The sequence below is a fragment of the Arvicanthis niloticus genome, chromosome 19 (assembly GCF_011762505.2).
Source record: "Arvicanthis niloticus isolate mArvNil1 chromosome 19, mArvNil1.pat.X, whole genome shotgun sequence".
NCBI lineage: Eukaryota > Metazoa > Chordata > Mammalia > Rodentia > Muridae > Arvicanthis > Arvicanthis niloticus.
The window spans coordinates 11,883,678-11,907,523 of NC_047676.1; the positions used below are offsets into that span (position 1 = coordinate 11,883,678).

The 23,846-nt window shown below is 49.0% G+C and overlaps 1 protein-coding gene across 3 annotated transcripts in view; it reads left to right on the plus strand.

The window, feature by feature from the left end:
* Trio (trio Rho guanine nucleotide exchange factor) overlaps window positions 1-23,846 on the plus strand; it is a 289,368-nt gene that overhangs the window by 262,870 nt on the left and 2,652 nt on the right. For 2 of the 3 annotated variants that reach the window (XM_034523627.2, XM_076916394.1), the window contains exons 41-56: window positions 203-272; window positions 1,983-2,072; window positions 3,288-3,380; window positions 4,476-4,526; window positions 4,753-4,830; window positions 5,724-5,915; window positions 8,521-8,698; window positions 9,797-10,605; window positions 14,368-14,615; window positions 15,940-16,078; window positions 16,562-16,589; window positions 16,763-16,925; window positions 17,145-17,266; window positions 20,690-20,768; window positions 21,665-21,865; window positions 23,532-23,670. In XM_034523627.2, the coding sequence (XP_034379518.2) occupies window positions 203-272; window positions 1,983-2,072; window positions 3,288-3,380; window positions 4,476-4,526; window positions 4,753-4,830; window positions 5,724-5,915; window positions 8,521-8,698; window positions 9,797-10,605; window positions 14,368-14,615; window positions 15,940-16,078; window positions 16,562-16,589; window positions 16,763-16,925; window positions 17,145-17,266; window positions 20,690-20,768; window positions 21,665-21,865; window positions 23,532-23,670 (2,680 nt within the window). Of the gene's footprint in view, window positions 1-202; window positions 273-1,982; window positions 2,073-3,287; window positions 3,381-4,475; window positions 4,527-4,752; window positions 4,831-5,723; window positions 5,916-8,520; window positions 8,699-9,796; window positions 10,606-14,367; window positions 14,616-15,939; window positions 16,079-16,561; window positions 16,590-16,762; window positions 16,926-17,144; window positions 17,267-20,689; window positions 20,769-21,664; window positions 21,866-23,531; window positions 23,671-23,846 lie in introns of those variants that run through there. The other variant, XM_076916395.1, reaches the window with a different exon arrangement.

Below are 23,846 nucleotides of genomic sequence, written 5' to 3' on the forward strand. Positions count from 1 at the left end.
AAAGACTGGAGGGGAAGTCTCTTCTCTCTCGGCTTTGTGCACTCCGTTGTTAAACTCTGTCTTACCAAATCTTTCTACCTGGCTCATACTTGTGAGATATACTATAGTCTTCCCAGCAGCCCCCCACCCACTCCCCAGCATTGACTGAGTCTACAATTAAGAAGACAACTTGGAAAGGGTTCTGATGTTCCTCTGTCTCCAGCTTTTTTTTAGGAGAGTTGGAGAAGTGCCTTGAAGATCCAGAAAAACTAGGATCCCTGTTTGTAAAACACGTGAGTACAGAGGCAGCCCTTACAAGAGCCCTGTTGTGCTCTTGGCATCTTTACTGACTTGAAGATGAGGCCTGTTGACATTTACAGGGGGGTATGCTGTCAGACACTGGTGTGTCTCCCTCTGAGTTGCCTACATTCCCAGTCCCGGGGATTGCAGCAACACAGGCCAGAAGGCTCCAGAGTCACACAGGCTTGACACAGTAACCTTGCATGTGTCTAAAGGCAAACAAGTATTTAGTGAGTATGTACCTGCCCATACCTGCAGTGGGCTTGATGTACTAGCCAGATGTATATGTATATGTATATCTAAAATAAGTAATATGCATTCAAGTTATTTTAAGGAAAAAAAATCACTATATTTTCAAAACTAGTGAGGCTTTTGTGGTTTTGCCTACCTTTAATATTAAGCTTAGTAGAAGGTAGATTTTATATCTGCTTTTTACACTCAGCACATTATGGGGTTTATCATTTACTGTAAATAAAGCACATGAAAGACTCCATCTTCACACAGACAAGACTTGAAGATGGAGGTATATCTTAAATATACTTTTCAAGTAACTGTAGATAGTTATCAGCACAGGCGTGAGAGGCTGTATGAGATCTCCCTCGCTGGTTATTTGTCTGTTCAGCTGACTGGCCTTTGGAGCAGTTTTGAGAATCTTGAACCAGGCAGCTGGAAGCTGGCTGCTAGCCTGCCAGGTTCCTGCAGATGTTGGCAGTTCATCGTGCATTATCCCAGTCAGACTTAGACTCACCACTGCTCCATCAGCAGAGTCTCAAGACACTGTCGAGATCAGGCACATATTTTCCAGAATTCTTTATATATTTTTTTTGTACTCCTCTTAAACTTTGGATTTTCGCTGTTCGTCTGCACTGCCAGCCATGTGTCTAGTCTTGAGATGACAGGCTTACTTCATCTGTGCTCAAGACTATTTCCACCAGATTCCATAGTAAGAAGAATCACAGAGCGTGCCCATCTTTCAGTCAGGTTCTTCGGGTGGTTCGCAGCAGGTGCCCTTGTAGAGCTTACTTTAGTCACAAGGGCTTTTCCTCCAGGCAGTTACTGAGGAAGCACAAGGGATGTGTACACTTCTGCCCCGACAGGAGAAGGCTGGGAGGATCTGTGTGTCGTGTTGGGGTTTTAAGAGGATGCGTGACTTGTATTACGACATCAGTGGCATTCAGAGGGGAAGCTGGCATGTTCCACAGCAGATCTGCAGTGCTGACATATCCTTACTGTGATGCCAACAGTGTCTCCCAGCGCGCCCATGTGGCACACATGTCACCACTGCAGGAGGGCAATGGTATCCTAGTGCTGTTTGAAAGAAAGCTACGAATAGGCCCGGGGACCCTGAGGGTCTGCATACATAGCTTTGAGAGCCTGTTGTCCCCTGCCAAGGGATCTGAGATTATAAAAACAGACTGGTCACCAGAATGCTGGCAGCCTGGGCGCAATGGAAGTGTCTTCTTGAGCTGCCATTGGTGTTGCCAGTACAGGCAAGGGAAGGATACAGTCTGTACCAGGATTGAGAGTAGAGGGCTGTTTCAGAGCCTCAGAGCCAGCGTAGCCAAATGCTCCGAATCTGGAGTGAGCTCCCAGCGGGGCAGCTCTGCCTTAAGATGACCCCTTTTCTATGTGTGGTGCTGTGTGCTCCGAAGGTCTGCCTGAGCTGTCAGCGGTTTAACCGTGTGTTTGCCTTTCGGTCCTAGGAGAGACGGTTGCACATGTACATAGTTTACTGCCAAAATAAGCCAAAGTCTGAGCACATAGTCTCCGAGTACATTGACACCTTTTTTGAGGTAAGACTCGACATGGGAACGGGTGGTTTCTGACTCTCACTGCACCGTGATTGCTTGAATTTAGAGCGCCATGATGTCCCAGGACAAAGGGATTCTCACCAGACTGGCCCCAGAGATGAGGTTCCCGAAGCTTGCTTTGCAGTCTGTAAATCAGAGAAATGGGTGTGGACTCAGGCTATAGTCACAGCCCCTGACTTTCAGAAGGCTGGGTGCTTAACAATAAACGGTTTGAGCCGTTCTCACGCCTGGAAACCCTGCTGCAGGTAGAAGATCACTAGGTTACGGTTCCCTTGGGCTGTATTGCATGATAAGTTCACCCTGGAGAACTTAAGGAAACCCTAACTCAAAATAAAATAAATGACTTAGAGAAATGTCAAATGTCTGCGAGCAGAGGTCAGTGGTGAAGCGCTTTGCGCTATGCCTACGGCCTTCAGTTCATCTTCCTGTAATGCGTGGGAAGTGGCTCCAGAGTTTTGATTGTTTTGGTGGTCGTGGTTGTTGTAGGCGTATGCCTGGTGCCATCGGAAGCCAGAAGAGGTCACTGGATTACCGGGAACTAGGGTTGTGGCAAAGACCAGTGTCTTAGGGTTTTATTGCTGTGAAGAGACACCAAGACCATGAGCAAGGCAACTCTTATGAAGGAAAACATTTAGTTGTGGCTGGCGTACAGGTTCAGAGTCTCCGTCCATTATCTCCATGGCGAGAAGCATGGAAGCAGAGATGGTGCTTGACAAAGATCCTGATCTGCAGGCAGCAAAAGAAGACAGCCACACTAGGCCAGCCTGAGCGTGTGAGGCCGCAAAGCCTTCCTCCACAGTGGCATGCCTCCTACTAGCGCCACACCCTATAGGTCAGGCATTCAAAATCATGAGTCTGTGAGAGCCGCTCCTATTAAAGCACCATAGGCGGGTATGGAGCTGGTTGGTGGGACTGAACCTGAGTCCTCTTAAAAAACAGCCAGCACTCTTACCCACTGAGCATCTCTCCAGCCCTGGAGGCAGTCAGGCAGACAGAAAGAAGCCTTCAAGTAAATGGACTTCTCTGAAAATCCACTCAGGAAGATTCAACCGTAGTGTTTAAATCCTGAGAGGTGGGAAGCCTTTGTTGCCTCCTTTTCACAGGCCTGTTAGAGTTATAGTTATAAGGAACAAAATGTTGCTGTTTAACGAACAACACTTGAGGTGGTTTGGTTTGTTTTCCTCTTAAAATCCCCAGGACTTAAAGCAGCGCCTGGGCCACAGACTGCAGCTCACTGATCTGTTGATCAAACCTGTGCAGAGAATCATGAAGTACCAGCTGCTCCTGAAGGTGAGGGCTGTGGGAGTGAGCAGTGTCATTGGTCACTCTGCTGAGTGGGCGGGACTTCCCCCACCAGCCACGCCTCCACCTTGTAGGAGACTGATATGCTACCTTCTTACAGAGCTGCTTGTTTTTCTGGTCCTAAGTGTCTCAAAGTAACTCTTTATAGACTTCTTCAACAGTTCCCTCCTCTCAAGTTCTGAGTCAGGTTCTTCGCCTGCATCCCTTCGTAGCATCCCTTGGAATGCTAATGGTTTTTCTTTAGCTCTGTCAGCCTCATTTTTAAGTATATGTATGTTTTATGTGTATGGGTGTGCTGCCTGCTTGTATGTCTATGCACCCCATATGCCTGGTGCCTCTGGAGGCCAGAAGAGAGGATGTTGGCTCCCCTGGGACTGGAACTGCAGATGGTCGTGAGCTGCTGTGTTCTGCTGGGCATTAACTTAGGTCCTCGGGAAGAGCAGCCCACTCTTAGCTGCTGGGCACCTCTACAGACCGTTATCAGCCTTATTTTTAAATCTAGGATGTTTTTTAAAAGATTATTTTATGTTATGTGTTTGAGTGTTTTGCCCCCATGCATGCCTGTGTAGCACATGTATGTCTGACATCCATTGAGGCCAAAAAAGGGTGTGGGGACCTCTGAAACCAGAATTACTAATGGTTGTCAGCCACCGTGTGGGTGCTGGGTATCCCCGGATCCTCTTCAAGAATAGCCCATGCTCTTAACTGCTGAGCCATTTCTCCAGCCCCTTCTTCAAATCTTAAGAAAACTAAACTTTGAGTTCCCATGTGGCCTAGCAGTAGCTATGAATTACTTTTAAGTTAGTAAGCACCACCGGAGATGACATCACATGAAACTTAGGGCCTGCACACGGAGAGAGGCCAGAGCTATCTCAGGATAAACTGGGAAACTTTAAGCAAGGACGGTTTCACCATCAGGATGCTTTCGTACGCAGTTCTGTGAGGGGAGTGTGAATGTGGAATGAATACCCGGAACCAAAAGTTCCCACTGCAGGAAGGGCAGTCAGGGCCAGCTGCCCTGCCCATCACTGTCACCACAATCTATCTCTCTCTCTCTCTCTCTCTCTCTTTGTTTCCTCACAGGACTTCCTCAAGTACTCCAAAAAAGCTAGCCTGGACACATCAGAACTAGAGGTACTTAGGGGTTCTGCTGCTCTTGTGCAAACCCCTCCTGGTGTGGGGTCTGGTCCTGGGAGGGGCCACGTAGGGGTTTGGGATCTCTGATGTGTTGTCTGTATGCCGTCTCTGTACTTCAGAGGTGTGGAGGGAGAAAGTAAAACTGGAGGTGCAGTGGAGGGTAGGCCCCGACAGCTTCCTGGGAAGACCATGGATGCTGACTCTGCTTTCTCCCTGCCCACAGAAAGCTGTAGAAGTCATGTGCATTGTGCCGAAGCGCTGCAACGACATGATGAACGTTGGGCGGCTGCAAGGATTTGACGTAATGCCGTTGTTCTTTGAGGGGCCCTCCGCCTCCCACCCCATTCCTCTGTCCTGGATCATTTCTCTGCATATGTAGAAAGCTGAGCCTTCTCTTTTGGCCTTTCTCTCTCTCTCTCTTTCTCTCTCTCTCTCTCTCCCTCTCTCCCTCTCTCCCTCTCTCCCTCTCTCCCTCTCTCCCTCTCTCTTTCTTTGACCTCTCTTCAGTGTGACTGAGTTTGTTTCCATCTCTTTTTGGGTCCTTTGATTTGCTTTGGGGAACCTTCCTCTGCCTGAGGCCATTAGAGGAAGGGTGAGCAGGGTTGTGCTTTGTCTCTGGCAGCCTCTGCATCCTCTCCAGGCATCTAAAGCCACAAAACCTAGTGATGAAGGCTGCTATCTTCTCTCATCCCTGGGAGCCTGCCTTCAGGACCACTGGGTTCTTGAGTCTACCCAACCTGTACAGGTTGCACACTCTTTCTATGTGCAAATTCAGACCAGAAGCTGTTCTTCCAGTTGAGTAAGAAGGTGGGAGGTGCTTCTTGCCACCTGCTCACTGGAGCACTGAGGCTTAATGTTCCAAGTCTGTGTTTCTCAGACTGAAGCCCAAGTCTGTACCTGGGAGACTTCTGCTGACAAGTCAGGGACAGGGATGGCTGCCTTTTGTCAGATCCATCTCTAAAGAAGCCCGTTCTTGCCCTCTGATTCTGAGGCCGTTTGTTACACAGGGTTGGCAAGACTTTTAACTTAAAGGATTGTTCTGCCTGGAGCTAAGTACTCATCCCAGTAAAAGACTAAGCTATGTAGCTCCTAGAAGGATGCATCATCCTGTAGGAGGAAACCAAAGAAAACACGTGATTACTCACTGAGACTGCAATGTGTTCTTCCTCCCTTCCTCCCCTCTTCTTGTTTTAGGGTAAAATTGTTGCCCAGGGTAAGCTGCTCTTACAGGACACATTCCTGGTCACAGACCAAGACGCAGGACTTCTGCCTCGATGCAAAGAGAGGCGGGTTTTCCTCTTTGAACAGATTGTCATATTCAGCGAACCACTTGATAAAAAAAAGGGCTTTTCCATGCCAGGATTTCTGTTCAAGAACAGTATCAAGGTAAATGCATGCCTGCGAGCTTCGTGTGCTACCACATGTACCAGTCATGCTAAGAACTTTCCTGGTTTTGGTGACATTTCCAATGCTTGGTTTTTTAAGTATTTATAAAGCCTTCTAGTACACTGATGAATCTTAACATTGCATCCAGCCTCCTTCTGCTTTCTGTACCCTGGAGCTGCTGTCTGCAACACTGTATGACTGTATTTAATACCTATGTGATTATAGCTATTGGGCAGCTGTATATAGATATAGCACTGTCCTCCGGGAGACCGTGTAAAACTTAGCTTACAATTCCAAACCTCACCTTCAGAGTCTTGGCCTAGAGCCACAGAAATGAGCCAGCTAATTGTCTCTCTCCACAGAGGGATCCTGAGGGTTCTTCCAATCACTGGTCTCCAGAGATGAGGCAGATACCCCCTCTGCCCTAGAGTAGCTTTCTCGTGGCAGAGAAAGGTGAACAGACAGAAAATATTATATGATTATGGTCCTAAGGATGATTATAATCAAGGATGACATAAAGGAGCCCCAAAGCCAGCAGGTGGTCCCTAGGAGATGCCACATCTAAGCTCTTGCCACGTCTGCAGCTATGCAGGAGAGTTCAGGAGGAAGACATGTTCCCTCTATGAGGGCCTCCTGTACTAACACTAGGTTCGTCTTCACAGGAGCCAAGGAACTGCCTATGCCCTTTGAGTCCATTGGCTTCAGCATTCTCTCCTATAAAAGCTCGATGCTTGGGCAGTCAGACAGTCCAGTAGATTCTAGTGCCTGCAGCAGGGAAGGTTGGTCTGTGGACACAGCCTTTGAGCCAGATGATCTTTTGCTCATAAGGGCCTATAAAGGCTTCAGACCCAGGCATAAAAGAGCTGCCGTGGCCTGAAGCAAACACTTTGTGTCTCATGCCACCCCAGTGCCACTGGGGGACCTCCCAAAGGCATGCCCATACACCAACCCACCCCTTAACATTTCTGTTCACAAGTCTATGGACAGAAAGTCACCCCAGCACCTTTAAAGTTCTGTTGTCTGTTGTCTGTGTCTGCTGCTTCTGTGAGGTGATTTTCTATATTTTCATCATAATGTCAAATACACTTGCATATCCTTTTTGATATTTGAGATTTTAATCTCTTTTTTGTACATTTGCTTTTGTGTTGTGTCTGTGCTTGTGTGCCACAGAGTTAATGAAGTGAGCAAAGTTGACGGAAATCAGTTCTCTTCCATCACGGGACTCCTGGGATCAAATTCAGATCCCTGAGCTTGTGACGAGGGCCTTTACACGATGGGCCATCTTAATATGCATTTTTAATTTTTATTTTGGAACAGGGCTTTTCTGTATCCTTAGCTGTCCTGGAACTCAGTCTGTAGACCATGCTAGCCTCAGACTCAGAAATCTGCCTGCTTCTGCCTCCCAAGTACGGGGATTAAAGGCATGCGCCACCACTGCCTGGTGAGTTTTTATTTTTGGAGAAGAATGAGTCCTAGCTAACTAGCCAGGAAAAGTTTTTGAAATAACTAATCCTGGCTACGTAATTGTTTCAGCTGTTAGTCAAGCCATTAAACTCCTGATAATGGCCTTTGCACCTGAGATTTTAAATGGCTTTGAAACGCTTCCTGATAATGATTTAATACTCTTTTATCTGAAGTGCTACAGACAAAAAGTCTTTCTGGTTTCAGGCCTTTTTGTTTTTTAATTTAAAAAATATTTACTATATGCATATACATACTGACAACTTAGCAGTGGTACCTAGGTACATGCATGTATGGGTGTACACGGTGTATGCATGTGAGCAGACATGCCACATTGCACATGTGGATGCCAGACAAAAGCCTGGTGGAGTTGGTTCTCTCCTTTTACACTTATGTGGACTCCAGGGATGAAGTCAAGTTGCAGCAAGCCCTTTTACCATGGAAGCCATCTCTGCAGCCCCCAGGATGGGACACAGTTCTAAACACAAAGTGCAAGTGCTATGCTCACTTTCTACACACAGCCTTAAAGCACTTTATACAGTAGTTCGTGAGCTCCCGTCTTCACAGCAGGCCACCACTCAAGACCATACAGGGTTTTAGGAATGCTTGACCTGTGATGGTATCTGAGGCTGTTCAGCTAACAGAATTCAGCTAAAAAAGTAGTTGTTGCCATGTCAACCCAGGATGAGATTTCATACTGTGGTAAAATGTATATAATTGCCATTTCAGCTGTTTTTTTAGGAACGGCTCATTGGTATAAAGTACATGTGTACTGTGCCACTACCCTCAGACTTGTGAGTCCTTTCATCTTGCAAGAGTTAAAATCTCCACCTATTAAACATGACATCCCCATTGTCCCCTCCCAGTAACCGTTGACAATCCTATGCCTCTTTCTGCTTCCAGGACACTTTGTCTGTGGAGCCTCACATATCTACCCTTGGCAGGGGGGTTACTAAAGCCGGCGTAGTTTTTCAGAAGTCTGGCCGCGCTGTTGCGGTGCCTGTCAGAGCATCCTCTCTGATTAAAGCTGGGTACCAAACGCTCCGCTGCAGGTGTATTCTGTCAGCCACCCTTCAGTTAGTTGGTGAATACTCAGGATGCCTCACGTCGTAGCTGTTGTAAATAATGACTTGCTGTTTTAAAGGTGAGTTGCCTCTGCCTGGAGGAAAATGTGGAGAGCGATCCCTGTAAGTTTGCACTGACATCCAGGACGGGCGATGCAGTGGAGACCTTCATTTTGCATTCATCCAGTCCAAGCGTCCGGCAAACGTGGGTCCATGAAATCAATCAAATCTTAGAAAACCAGCGCAACTTTTTAAATGGTGATGTACCCTCTTACCAGCTGTGTCTTCTCTCTCTAATGCACACGTTTCTGTTTCAGCACTCTCCTTATGTGTGGATGGCGACAGAGCTTACTGAGCACTGTGTCTCTTGCAGACAGGAAGCTAAGGCAGTGTGGGCTGATAATTTGTCTAGAATGTCACAGGGTTTTGGTAGCAGTGAGGATGTGGGGCAGCCACTCTACCTTCAGTGAGCATCCCTCAGGATGCATTGTTCCACTCTACCTTCAGTGAGCATCCCTCAGGATGCATTGTTCCGTTCTGCCATGCGTAGATGATACAATAGAACCCCATCCTATGAAAAGGAAGTTTGAGGTGATTCTGGTGGATATGACACTGATCGAAAATGCTAGAATCACTAGCAAGTGCATTACATGCTCAATTAAAAAGCACGTCGTGGGTGCATGTGATCACATATACCTGTAATCTTAGCATTCAAGAAGCCAAAGCAAGAGCATTACAAACTCGAGGCCAACCTGGGCTGTATAGCAAGACTCCGCCTGTAGGTAGACAGAGACTTATCTCTTCAGTGATTCTAGCGAAACTGATGAGCCAACAGCAGTTAGTTAGGGGCCCTCTTCTGGCCCCCTCCTATCTGCAATAGTCCTGTGACTGTCAGCTCCCACTCTCATTTTAACTTGGTAGATAATGAAGAGAATACAGTTGAGAGTTAAATGCTTAGTGAATCAGCCCCAGCCCCACCCCCACCCCGTGGCCTTTTCCACATACCCTCGTTCTGTGCCTAAGTCCAAAGCACGGAAATGTTGCAATGTTCCTGTCTTTGTAAAACCCTCTGCAGGACATTTCAAAGTCAGGAGCAAAGAGACATTAAGTAGGTGGCACCATTGGCCCATAGCAATCTGCCTGGCATTTACCCCAGGCTGTTGTCTAGCCCACTGACCCTGGGGTAAAAGTAGTCTCCTATGACCATAAGCATTTGCCTGAATTAGCTCACTAATTCTCATGCTTGTATGTGGCCTTGTTTTAAAAAATAAAAAAATTAAAAAGACAAAAAAAACACACTCTGGAATTTTCTTGGTACCCTAACTGACTTTCTTCTGTTGAATTGCTTGCTTGCAGCCTTGACATCACCTATCGAGTACCAGAGGAACCATAGCGGGGGCGGCGGCAGTGGCAGCGGGGGCAGCGGCGGCGGGGGCGGGGGCAGCGGCGGCAGCGGGGCCTCCAGTGGAGGCAGCAGCAGCCATGGCACTGGCCCCAGCAGCTGTAGCAGTGGCCCCGGCTCAAGCAGGAGCAGGCCCTCCAGGATCCCACAGCCTGTCAGACACCACCCCCCCATGCTGGTCTCCTCTGCAGCCTCAAGCCAGGCAGAGGCAGACAAGATGTCAGGTATGTCTGCTCCCAGCCCCTCACTGCCTACCCCCAGCAGCAGCCTGGCCCTTGAGGCCAGCCTTGGCCAACCCAGCAGGCTCCCCCTGAGTGGAGACTCCGAAGGTCATGAGCGAGAAACAGAACCCATTCCCAAGATGAAGGTGATGGAGAACCCCCGGAAGGCCCCGGGAAGTACTTCTGGTACAAGCCAAGACGGAAACACCAAGGATGCCCGGGGGAACCTGGGCCCACTGCCTCTGGGCAAGACTAGGCCTGGGGCCGTGTCACCGCTGAACTCTCCTCTCTCCACTACGTTCCCTTCTCCTTTTGGCAAGGAGGCCTTTCCTCCCAGCAGCCCCCTGCAGAAGGGGGGCTCCTTCTGGAGCTCCATTCCTGCTTCCCCTGCCAGCCGGCCAAGCTCCTTCACCTTCCCGGGGGACAGTGACTCCCTCCAGCGACAGACGCACCGCCACGCAGCCCCCAGCAAGGACACAGACCGCATGAGCACGTGCTCCTCGGCCAGCGAGCAGTCTGTGCAGTCCACTCAGAGCAACGGGGTAAGAGTGCCAGGGAGCCTGCGCCCATCCACCCCACCGCCTCTGTCCCGCCAGCTCTTCTAAACCTCCGTACTAACTCCAGCTCTCCAGCACTGTGCAGCAGTAATCGCCTTCTCCAGCTCTCCTGTGCACTGTCTGAGCAGACACGTCCGTGGCCTCTGTGTGTACACTCACGTCCATGCCCTGTGGGGCTGCGCTGGCACCCAGCCACCAAGCGAATGCAGCCACCTCTAACCCCTGTCGGGACCACGGACAGCGCCTGCTCTCCTCTCTACTAACCTGCTTCTCGCTTTATTCCTGTCTCCCTGTTAAGAGAGAGCGCACCATTAATCTCCTCAATGCAGCATCTTTAAGTCTCCAGTTTCTGACCAGCAAAGCATCTTGGGACTTGCTCTTTGGGCCCTGCCTCCTCGCTCACACTTTATTTTTTTTTCCCGCTTTTTGGAGGGGTCTTTTTCTCTGTCCTCTACTCCTCACAGTGACATGTGTGACCTCTCAGCTGCTCGCTCCTTCCTTAGTTTCGCTCTTTCACGCCGTAAGTCGTCTTCGCTGCTTTTTTTTGAGTCATCTGATGAAAAAAAAATTTTTTTTTCCTCAAGAAAACTTCCAACAGCAACTCAAAGCAAAATAAGATGGCATTAGGGAGCAGGAATCTACCCAGTGGGAAAGTTTCCTCTACCCCAAGTCTCCTGGAGAGACACTGGCCCAGGCACCTGGACACCCGACTTCTCCAGAGAAGGCTGGGCCTCAGGCCTCCAGAGATGATGCGGAAGGGTGGGGGGGGGCAGGCCGAGTGCTTCTGCACTGGGGTTCTGGCTCATTTTTCGATCACTTGCATTGTGTTCTCAGGCTGAAGGGTGTCTCTGCTGGGCTCCCTCCACTCTGTGCCCCCCCCGTCCTCCAGCTGTCTCCTACAGGGCAGGTGACCTGGCCCATAACACTCCTGAAGGCATGCGTGAGTGCACAGAACTGTTCTAACGAGTGTATGTTTGATCGCTTTATAAATTTTTAAATACATTTCCCTAAAAGGGTCTGTGTCTCTCGTTGTATATATATTTATACATAAAATCTAGCTTTTGCATGTCTCTTTCCTCTGGACTTCTATTAATCCCTCATTCAGACTCTTGATCTGATCTTTTTTCGTTAGGTATTTTCATTAACTCAGCCTTCCTCTTTATTTGTGGAAGAAATTACGAAGTGGGTCTTGATGTGTTTATCTACGCCTGAGTTAACCACTAAGTGGTTAAGCAGGTGTCCAATGGTGGGTGTTCTCCATGTCCTTGCTATGGATTCTCCATTCCATCCTATAGAGCAAGGGAGCTTCCAGCTAGATTGGAAACTCGAGGTGGGCAGACAACCCACTGTCACGCCACACCCCCAGACTCAGTGGTCTGCTCAGTTACCAGGCCTGGTCTCAGCACTGTGACCCATACAGAATAGGGCTGGTGACATCTCCTGCACCCCCTAACCTGTACACATTTCTAGTAAGCAGAGAGAAGCTTTCAGGCCTCTGTCTCCAAGTAAGTACTCTGGCACAGGAGCTGGGCCTCCTCTCTGAGCCTGGGCATAGCTCCACCCTGAGGGAGGCACAGTGCATCACACAGGGCCAGAGTCTGTTACGTTGGGGAATGGCCTTTCTGTCCCTTACTGCTGCTTTTGTGGAAGGTAGCTTGGAAAAGGAAATTGGCAGGCTGAGTTTTAGTCAGCATGCCTCACATCAGGGAACGATATGAAATGTCCTCTGACCCTCTTCACGGCTCTGGCTGAAAGGGGCCATCGGAATGCTACTTTGCTAGTAGATCAGCAGGGCCTCCTTTCCTATGACCACCTCTGAGAACTTTTCTGGATCATAGACAGGCTGCTCTGTCTGACCTCTGGAGATGCCCTTCCTCATGCTCCAGATGGTACCTTCCTCTGAATTCTGCTGAGGGCAGGGTGGGGTGCAAATAGATGGCCCCAAACTGACTGCTATGCGGTTGATGGATTTCCCTCCCACCTCCATGAGCACACATTAGAGTCAGCCCTGCCCCTCTGGCACTGGCCCAGTGGCCTGTGCAAACTTACTCCCCTCCTCTGAGGACAGATAGACGGCCGTGCTCTATGTATAGCAAGGAGATTGTGGGAACTGAGGAAGACCCGTTTGAAATGCCTGGTGTCTGTCCAGGCCAGAAGTGACAAGAGCTATGATTGTTTCAAATCACTCCAGTTCTAGATGCGGCCCACGGGGAGGCCCTAACCATGGCAGCTCTGGCACAGACCGGTTTAGGTTATCTTTCTCATACAGTTGCCTCAGCCATCCTCAAAGTGCTAGGTCCTGCCGTCTAAATCAAGACACTAAGGTACACACTGAAAGTACAAAGGGAACAGGCATGGCACCTTTGAACTGAAGGGTCCCAGGCAGGAAGTGGGCGCCATGGGGGCAAGAACAAACTGTCTCACGAACACAAGCGGCAGGCAGCTCTTCCACGTCCTCAGCAGCTCTCATGCACAGCTCATCCATGCAACTCCCAGTAACTGGTTTGTTGGCTTCCCACCTGCGGCCTCACAGGGAAGAGCAGGTGGGTCTCATGTCCCCTCAGCGTTCTCAGAAGAGTGGTCAGCTGTCTGCTCCAGCAGGTTCTGACATACTCAAAAGACTAGGACTGAAAAGGGCGGCTGGGCCAGGTGATCTCTCCCACTCAGAATGTCCCAGAGTACATGGCAGGCCTTTGAAATCCTGACCTCCATAAATAGCCTGAAGCAACAGTGTAAAAAAAACATGGGAGAGCAAGCTCACAGAAACCAGGGTCTGGAAGCCATTTCCCAAGAGGGACTCTGGTAAGATAGCCCTCTCTCCTTTCCTCTTTCCTGGAACAGTAGGTCACTGGTCAGGTGAGATCATGGGACAGGTGACTGTCGCTTGTGTTCCGTTCATTCAGTTCATGTACCCAGCTGGAGACCTTAAGAAACCAACTCATTTTTTTACTTTTGCACTCTTGTTGCATTGACTGAGTCACTGAACAGATGTTGCAGGCCAACTATACATCAGTCATTGACTAAAGATGGATGCTCTTGAGGCCTCAGGATAAGGGCAGTAGAAGATAGCCCCACAGCCACTTAAAGGTCTCTTCCACAAAGCTTGAAGGCCGCTGTGTGAGGCTCTGCTGTATGTTCCCATAACAAGAGCAACATGAAGACCCTTGAGGCGAGCTCAGTCAAAGGAGCATCTGCTGAGGGACTTAAAAGCATAAAGGAGATGGAGCGGCCGTCCGTGAGAGTAGAGCGTTAGAGAATTGACCTTTCAGATGTCCCGTGTTCTTGGTTTTTGGGTGGCAGGGGTACCAAAGGTTAGGAAAACAACAACCTGTGACCTGGAGTGCACATCCCAATGATGGCCTACTTAGGAAGATTTGGGGGCCAAATGGCTAGTCAACAGCCTTCAAAGTTAACACTTGTTTGAACTGGGAACACCCAACATGGCATCGATCAGAGGACTGACCCACTGAGCCGCTCACGCAGGGCCACAGTGAAGATGCAACCGCGTCAGGCCCCCGGGGCATCAGCACTGAGGTGGATCTTTGGGAGTTGTTTCTCAATTGCTGAGCAAGTTGTTGTACAAGGGACACTAAGCTGAAGAGAGTGTGGAGGAAGAGTGTGCCGTCTCCCTGTCTGCCAAGCCCTCCTGTGGGCTGGTGCCATGGCTCGAGGTGAGCAGCGGCTACGGCCGTCACACCTCCTCTTAGTCCCTGTCCACCTTGTTTTCTCTTCATCTCTTTCCTCCAGAGTGAAGGTAGCAGCAGTAGCAACATCTCCACCATGCTGGTGACACACGAGTACACGGCAGTGAAGGAGGATGAGATAAACGTCTATCAAGGAGAGGTCGTTCAAATTCTGGCCAGCAACCAGCAGAACATGTTTCTGGTGTTCCGAGCCGCCACTGACCAGTGCCCCGCAGCCGAGGGCTGGATTCCGGGCTTTGTCTTGGGCCATACGAGTGCAGTCATCATGGAGAACCCCGACGGGACTCTCAAGTGAGTGGCAGCAGTGAGCAGCCTGAGCACAGACAGCTGGGGGATAGGAGCCATTCCAGAGAATGCTGGGCGGCCCTGGAGGGAAGCAGCCAGTGAAGGGAAAGCTGGGTCTGTTCACGCACGTTTGCCTCTAAACAAATTTTGTGACCCCAAGTGAAGGGCTAGCCTCATCCCGACAGATCCTCTAAAACTCTTATGTTCAGGTCACTAAATAGACCCTAAAGGTCTTAGCTAGGGAGCAAGACCTCTTGAGAGACACAGGATCATCACTCATAGGCTGCAGGGAAAGGTTATATCAGCAGTTCTCAACCTGAGGGTCAAATGACCCTTTCACAGGGGTCACCCAGGATCACTGGGAAACAGATATTTTTAATTATAATACATAAGTGCATAGTTGGTTATGCAGTAGTAACAAAATCAATTTTATGGTTGGGGGTCACCGTGTATGAAAGGGCCACCGCATTAGGAAGATTGCGAACCACTGGTCTGTGTGGTAGCTTTGCTCTGAGTTCTTTGCTCCTCAGGGACTCATTGACTTAAGCCTGAGGTCAGCTTCGCTGCGTTAAGCACTAGCTTAAAGAAAACCGAGTCCACACTGCTCTTTGAAACTGCAGGAGGCTGGCACTGGAGGTAAATGCATCCATCCATCTCTCCTTCCCCAGGACTGTGCTCCTTCCCCTGTCTCCAGGATAGGCCGGCTGGAGTGAGTGTATTGTTCAGGACCCCTGCTCGAGAGCTTTCAGTGTTAGCCTTGCCTTTAAAAGAAATATAAGAGATTAAAGCTTCATGTTCTATTTGTTTCCTCAGAATACGTCTGCTCTTCAGGGAGACAGGCTTACTGGGGTAGACTGTGGATAGGCAAATTAGGTAGACTTGTAAGGGACTGGCTCACACAGTTGTGGAGACAGGCAAATCCAAACTGCTGGCACCCATCAAGTCTGAGGTGGGTTCCCTTTCATATACCTTCACCTGACTGGTAAAGGAAGGGCAGGCAGCCTCGCCTGTCTAGATAGATGTTCCTGTCAATCAAAAGTACCCTTGAAGAGACACTTGGAATGTTTGGCTTGTCAGCGCAGTGTGGCCCAGTCACGTTGATACAGAGTTAGCTATTATAGGTCCCTTTGTATCTTAATCTTTAAAATTTGCCTAAGGAATGGCTGGCTTTGTCACCTGCCTTGTGGGTATCTCTGTGAAGTTAGTTTTCATGGGATCTCAGTTCCTCTGAAACACAGATTGCCATCAGCCTTTCTCTGACACTTTCCCGGTGACAACTGCTGACCACGGTGAAGGAGGGATCTGAGCAGTGTGGTCTTGTTCTCTCTAGGAAGTCAACATCTTGGCACACAGCACTCCGCTTAAGGAAGAAGTCTGAGAAGAAAGATAAAGACGGCAAAAGGGACGGCAAGTTGGAGAACGGGTACAGGAAGCCGCGAGAAGGGCTCAGTAACAAGGTGTCTGTGAAGGTGCGTGTGAGAAGCCAAGAGGAGCGCGGAGGATAAGCTGCCGCAGACCCTAAGCTGGGCCTTGCGTGAGGATACCCTCCCTGCTCACAGGAGCACAGTGACACTGGCTCTCTCTGCACTAGTTGGGAGCTGTGCTGACACTGTGTGACTTACTGAGACCTGGGTTTTCACCTGCACACTGCACCGGGTCTGTGTGTAGTTTCAGATAATGTGGTTAGTAGGTCAGTTGGCCTTTGCCTGAAACCTGGGGCAGGTTAAGTAGCTTATTCATGAATAAGAAGCTAACCCTCAGCTAATTGGTATGGATCGGCATGGTCAAGGGCATGTAACAGCAGCAGAAGGGAATTGGGTCTGTAGTTCCAGACCACCCAAGTTCTTCCCACAGTAACTGTAGCCCTGGAAACAGTATCCTACCTGAAAATCGCTCCTGGTTTTACTAATTACAATTTATTAATTTATTAATCTTTGTCTTTTCCATTGCAGCTTCTCAACCCCAACTATATTTATGACGGTGAGTTCTGTTGTCTTCCTTCCAGTCTGAAGGGTCACAGAACTGCGGGCTCTGTATCAGAGCATCGTGCCTGTACCCTATGATAGCCTGTGGTGTTCTGGGTTCCCACTGCTTTGTAGGAGCCCAAGAGAGAGATGGATGACTGGCATTGGCCAAACTCCCTTTCCTTGCAGTTCCACCAGAATTCGTTATCCCATTGAGCGAGGTCACATGTGAGACAGGGGAGACCGTTGTTTTTAGATGTCGTGTCTGTGGCCGCCCCAAGGCCTCAATCACCTGGAAGGGCCCAGAACACAACACTTTGAACAACGATGACCACTACAGCATCTCCTACAGGTGAGCGGCTGACCCAGAGCAGTTTACTGGTAGGGGCGTGGCTAATCCACTTACTCAGTAGCTAGAAATGTACCTGTCTCCCTGACTGGAGTCATCTCTTTCCTCCAATGCCTTGGGCACTTAGTCTGTGGGAGGTTTCATACCTGGGAAGGGAGGTAGAACTGGTTCCTAAAGGTACCGAGCACTCCTGACCCCAGCATGTCCCCACATGTGTGACAGTGACGTTGGGGAGGCCACTCTGAAGATCGTCGGTGTGAGCACAGAAGATGACGGCATCTACACGTGCATCGCTGTGAACGACATGGGTTCAGCCTCGTCGTCCGCCAGTCTGAGGGTTCTAGGTAAGCCACCTGGGGCAGGCACCTCTGCCAACAGTCCCTAAGCCAGTGCATCTGCCACACTTGGAGTGCCGAGAAGTTTAGAACACGAGAGGGGTGCTTGTATAGGTGCCAAAAGAGGCTCACATAGCAGACAGTGTTACAAGAAAAGAGATGCCTTGAAGGAGCTCAGAGGGCACTCCTTTGTGAGACTATGTATAAAGGCCATTAGGTACTTGAGTCCCTAGTGACCAGCCTGAGCTGGGATGTGCACTCATGTCCACAGTGCTTAAAAACATGTCCTCTTATCCAGTCTTCTAGCTGAGGCTAAGTTGGCTCAAGAAGCACTTGAGTGAAAACAAAGTGGTATTATAGGCCCAGGCTTGTCTCGGATCTCAGCACAGCCCTTCAGTGAGGCGTGGGCTACTGAGTCCACTGACTTCCCCACATATCCAGCTAGGCGAGCGTTCCCAGGGACCTGCCAGTCAGTGCCCTGGCACACCTACAGCCCAGCAGGATGCTCTGTTCTCTGCAGCTAGTCTTCCAGCTCTGTAGACAGAATCCTGCCCAGCCCGGTTCAGTTCCTGAAACTGCATTTGATTTGGGACTGGGTTCCAGCAATGTCTACTGAGGCCAACTGGCTACAGCAGGCAGCTCCAAGTGCCCGCCTGTCCTTAACTGCTTCCAAAAGGACAAATCAAACTCAAACTAAATGGTGACTAGGTTCTAAAGTATAAATGGTAAGCAAGGTTTGTCTAGAACTTTTATTAAATCATGTTATAGTTATGGGATTGTGACCTAAGAAAAGCAAGATCTTCAAGTTGAAAGTAAAGAATCACTGACTCTTTTCATTGAAGAAACAATTGTATGAACTCTAGAGGCGGTTCTTAATCAGCTACTGCCAACCACTCAGAGAGTCACAGTCCTGTTTGTCACATGTGGACCTGAGCAGGAAAACGACAGAAAGGGAAATGTATAGATTCCTGTCACAGAATCCACAAGGTCTTTATAAAAATGCCACCTTGTCAGACAGGCCATTCACAGTTTTCCGTGATTTCCATCCTGAGAAGCCACTTGATTTGCAGGCATTGGTGGTTTGTGGTTTTAATGATTTCTAGTCAGTCCCCAGCAGTGAGCTGTCCTGTGTAGATTGTTCTTTTGCCTTGGGCTCTCCAGAGTGTTGCTCCCACCCTGCTGACTGAGCCCCAGAACTTTAGGACAGGTTGGCACCATGGCCATGCACCAGCTGGCTCAGGGAGGAGAGTTGCAACTGGTGAGGCTAGGGCGGTCAATCCTGACACCTCAAATATGTATGCATCCTCCGCTGATGGGGCAGGATGGAGCAGGTCAGGCAGGGGTCCCCTGCAGTGAAGGGGGCTGGGACAAGGAGGAGCCCTGTGCTTCAAGTTCTTGTGAGGCAGCTTGAACTGCTTGGGGATCAGAGACTCGACTTGTTTCACTCTTCTGTGTATGTACAATATTTGGAAGACATTTTTAAGGGATCTCTTAGGAGCTTTTTCTTTGGAAAATAATAGAAAAATGTTTGATTTTATGTGAGAGAAATCCGGTATTTCTTGTTTTAATTAAAAGCTTTTAGTAGTCCATGCACAAGTTCTCAGCTTACATCATTTTCACTCTTCTTCTCCTGCACCCACTTCCTCGCAAACTCAGTATCTTTATTATTGTTATTCATGCGCACACACTTGCACACAAGCACACATGGCTCTGCTGTTACAGAAATTATTTTAAATTATTTATCCCGTCCTGAGGGTTCTACCCCACCTTTAACCAATTAGTTCCTGAAAGAAGGACACACTCAGCCTTTATATTTACAACAAGCCTTAAACAACTCAAGTGCTAAGCAGCTGCCTGCCCTCCATGCTCTTAGAATCTACTTTCCTATCCATAACCCCGAGTGGACTATGTTTCATCTGAGCTGCTCTTAACTCCAAGCAGCCAGCTTTCAGGGCCAGCTATGTTTTTATGGCTCAGCTAACCCATGGTGGCTTCTCCCTCCTCCACCACCTTCTCCCCTTGTGGTTTTCCTCTGATCCCAAGCCAAGGGAAACCTAAACCCCACCCATATCTCTAATGCCCATCTATTGGCTCTCCAAATCTTTATTCACCAATCAAAATGAGCTTGGGTCACAGGGGCAAACACACACACACACACACACACACACACACACACACACACAGACACGCTGCTGTTAGCATTACAATAGACAGTAAAAGACAAAGCCTCAACACTCTGCTCATTTACTGTTGTTTGAATGTTTATGTGTTTAGAAATGACCACTTGGGATAGGATAACCTATCAGGAGCTCATCCCTAGAGAACACTGATTCATTCGTAGTCTGTGTTTCTCTCTCTCTGTCTCTCTCTCTGGCCCATTAATTGCCCATAGCTCTTCATCTAGGGGTGAGCCCTTGTGAAATTCCCTTCATATGCGGTGGCGTGTCAACTCATGGTGTTGTCATTGTGGGGGTCTTCATGATTCCTCTTGCATAAGTGTTTAGACAAAGCATCTTTGTTTCCTTGGGGCTTATATAATGCCACATTTACTACTAACAAGTGACTTCTAGCTGGCACATGCGTGACAAAACTGTCCATGTTTGCAACATATTTATGATTTGCTTACTCTAAAAGACTGTGGACATTAAGAAAACATAGTGGAACCCTCAATTTCTGAAGGGTAGGTAAGCAACCATAGTTTGTAGGCTGAGTCTGGGTGGACAGGATAGAACTCACTATAAATCATCAGGCTAGGGAGGTGGCTCAGGGTAAAAGCAGCTTTCTATGTAAGCACAATGGCCTGAGCCTATATCCCCAGAAGCTATATAAACCTCCAGGCATAGGGAGAGGCAGAGACAAGAGGGAGCCCGGTTTACCAGACTCCTCCAGGCTCAGAGAGAAAATGTCTAGGAACTAGGCAGAGAGTGATGGAGTGGGACTCCCGGTGTCTTCCACACGTGCACACGTGCACACTTGTACTCACTAGTGCTGGCCATTAGACACAAGACTCAGGGATGGTTTACGTTTTTAAATAAAAGTAAGTTGATTTAACTAGTATTTGGCTTGATCTAATATATCCACAGTATTCAATTCTAACATAAAAATCAATGCCTATAAATTGTTCATGAGATATTTCACATCTTCTGTTCATGTTCAGGGACCCGTGCATCTGTCTTACTGTGGTACAAGAGGGTTTACCTATCAGAGATGCTCGGTCGACACTTGTGGTGGCCGTGCTGGATAGTGCAGGTTTGTGACTTCTTACCAAGAAGCTCTGCTTCAGGGACACTCAGGAGCCAAGGTGGAGATTCATACCTGTAATGCCAGCACTTGGGGAGCAGAGGGAAGAGGACCACCATCTTAAGACTGTCGACAGAGACATAACTTTAGAAAGAAAAACATGCACTCAGCGAAGTGGTGCTCTTCTTGCAGGTCCAGGGAGTGATGGGATTGTGGTGACTTGGAAGGACAACTTCGACGCCTTCTACAGTGAAGTGGCTGAGCTCGGCAGGTATGACATAAATACCAGAACCCCTTCCACAAAAGTAAGATCACTGCTCACTGTCCCAAGGCCAAAAACAGAATGTTGCCACCAATAGAAGTGACTGTCTTATGCTTGGTGTTAGTGGCTTTATGTTCCTGTGACAGTACCTGACAGAAACAGCTTAAGAGAGAACAGGTTTCTTCTAGCTCACTCTTTAGAGAGTTTCAATCTCTCCTGACAGGAAAGATGGCATGACAGAAACAAGCAACTATGGTCTCTCCATATTCCACAGTTAATAGTCACTGGGCAGCCACCCAATGACCCTCCACCTGCCCAAGGAGGGAGAGGTGGGAAGGAGGTTAACTTGCCCCACAGCCTGCCCTGCCTGTGCATTTTCGTTCTATATCCCTGGGTGTGTAGATGTGCTTACGTTGAGAGCAAGGTCATCTTATCCATAGAAAGTCAGGTGCAGCCCAGGCCCCAGGTGTGCAAGCACATGAGATTCAGTACCAGAGACCTGACCCCAGTAGAAGACACAACTTAACTACCCTGCAAGCAAGCTTAAACCAACAAAGCATGATCCTTTCCTCAGGAGTGGGGGAGGGGAGGATGCTGGCAACTGTGGGCACTTTCTGTAGCCTCAGAATGCTGAGGTTCTCCAGGAGATGAAGGTAGAAACTCTATGGTGAGGGCAGGACTCCCTTGGGCCATCCCTTTCACCTCATTCAGGGGTCAGGAAGCCCTGCCTGGGCCCAGCATGAGAAATGGAGCTGCCGTTAGGAGGGGGGAATGGCAGAACAATGTCTGTTTTGGCATCGCATCCTTTCCACACGGCCCAGCAAAGACAGATCTGTGTGTAAGTGTCAAGTCGCCATCCCATGGGCGTGGACCAGTGTGTAATTTCTTCGTGACGGGTTTTACAGGGGCAGATTTGCTGTAGTTAAGAAGTGTGACCAGAAGGGAACCAAGCGAGCAGTGGCCACAAAGTTTGTGAACAAGAAGTTGATGAAGCGTGACCAGGTCACTCATGAGCTTGGCATCCTGCAGAACCTCCAGCACCCCCTCCTCGTGAGCCTTCTTGACACCTTCGAGACCCCCACCAGTTACGTCCTGGTTTTGGAAATGTGAGTACCCAACCTCACTCCTCCCTGTCCTTACCTCGGCTCCCAGCACTTTTGCTGATCCTGTTTGTTCTCTGAGAAAAACGGGCTCTGTGAATGCTAAAACTTCTACAGAGCCAAGTTTATTATTAGAGACTACCATTTTGGAACCTCTAGTCATGGAAAACCATTTGAGTGTTAGTAATCAAACCTGGATCCTGTGAGAATAACTAGTACTCTTAACTACTGAGTCATCTCTCCAGGCCCCTCATCCTTGGTGTCTTTAAATGCAGAGCTATTGGTGAACTATCAAGAGCTAAAATGGTTCAGTATATGTGGAAAACCAGTGTCTGAGCCCCCATGCCTAGGAGGCTGTCTGGCTAAGCCTGATGACCAGCAGCTACTGCCCACCTTCCACAGAGATTCTGAACAAGAAAACTCACTCAAGTCCTTGTCCGAAGGCACCACAACCTTTGTCTGAGGTTGCATCTCTTTCAACTGTAGATTCGAGGTGACTGGGGCAGGGATGTGGAAGGCAATGTGCTTATTTTACAGTGCTAAGTTGGACCCAGTGCCTTACATGTCCCGGCAAGGACCGATCACTGGCCATACCCCCAGTGCCCCAGCTCCTACTTCTTTTTACTGGGAAGTTGCATGATGTAGCTCTAAGCAACTTTTCCATTGCCGTGGCAAAACGTTGTGACCAAGACTTCTTATAGAAGAAATCACTGAAACTAAGGATTCACCATTCCATGGGGTTCAAGTCCATGAGCACCATAGCTGGACACATGACGGCAGGCCAGCATGGTGCTGGGGCAGTAACTGAGAACTTCCATGTGTCCAATCTATAAACACAAGGAAGTGGGGGGACAGAGAGGGAGGGAGGGAGGGAGGGAGGGAGGGAGGGAGGGAGGGAGGAAGACAGCTCTAAAGGTAATGGAGTGGGCTTTTGAAACCTCAGTGCCCACCCTCAGTGACACACCTCCTAGTCCTTCCAAACAGTTCTACCTACTGGAGAGCAAGCATTCAAACTTAGGAGTGTATGGAGACCAGACTCACCTAAGCACCACGGTGCTGCTTCACCAGACGATTAACACAATTAATTTTCACTAGAGCATGTCACAGTTTCCTACTAATGACCGCTCCTTGCTGGACAGGCTGTCCATCTAACTATAAACTTCTCTTGAGAGCAGTAGGTGCGCAGACCAGTCTCCACCCAATAGCAGTTGTTAGTGAGCCCTGAAGCCTTAGAAAATCTGTATACTCTCTCTGCCTCTGCCTCCTCATCTCCGAAACAGGACAGTGGCGCACCCTTCCCAGGGTGCTGAAGGTCGGATGAATAGACACTGCTAAAGTTTAGGTCTAGACCCTTGTGTTTTTTAATATTAAAAGTTAGTTTGGATTAGGGTAGCTTTTGACTAAGCATGAATCCATAAAAGCCCTAGCATGTGGCTTTTACAGCCCGAGCTCATCCATTTTCATGCGGCATGGTTCGTGGGCAGTGTGGGCTAAGTGAGGTGGGTGACGCCTTCCTTCTTACAACAGTTATCCATGCATAGACACTGCCCAGCAGGTTGCCATAGCAACACACAGCAGGGCTGCAGTCCCTGGCTGCAGCTCTCCCCCAGCCGTTACCCACTTGGATTGTGAATTGAAAGGTGTCATGAGAAATGTCTTTCTTACCTTGCAGGGCTGACCAAGGTCGCCTCCTAGACTGCGTGGTGCGATGGGGGAGCCTCACCGAAGGGAAGGTCAGAGCGCACCTGGGGGAAGTTCTGGAAGCCGTCCGATACCTTCACAACTGCAGGATAGCACACCTGGACCTAAAGGTTGGCAGGCCCAGGGCTGAGCAAGGGTGGGTCTAGACAGGTCACGTGAGATGCTAGAGCCTGGCTCCCTGCCTGAGCCTGGAGGCAACTGAGGAGAGGAGGCTGCTGGAGCAGATCTCCATCGCTTTCCTTGAGTTGCCTTCAGTAAACTCAACCGGGAAGTATTAGTAGTTAAA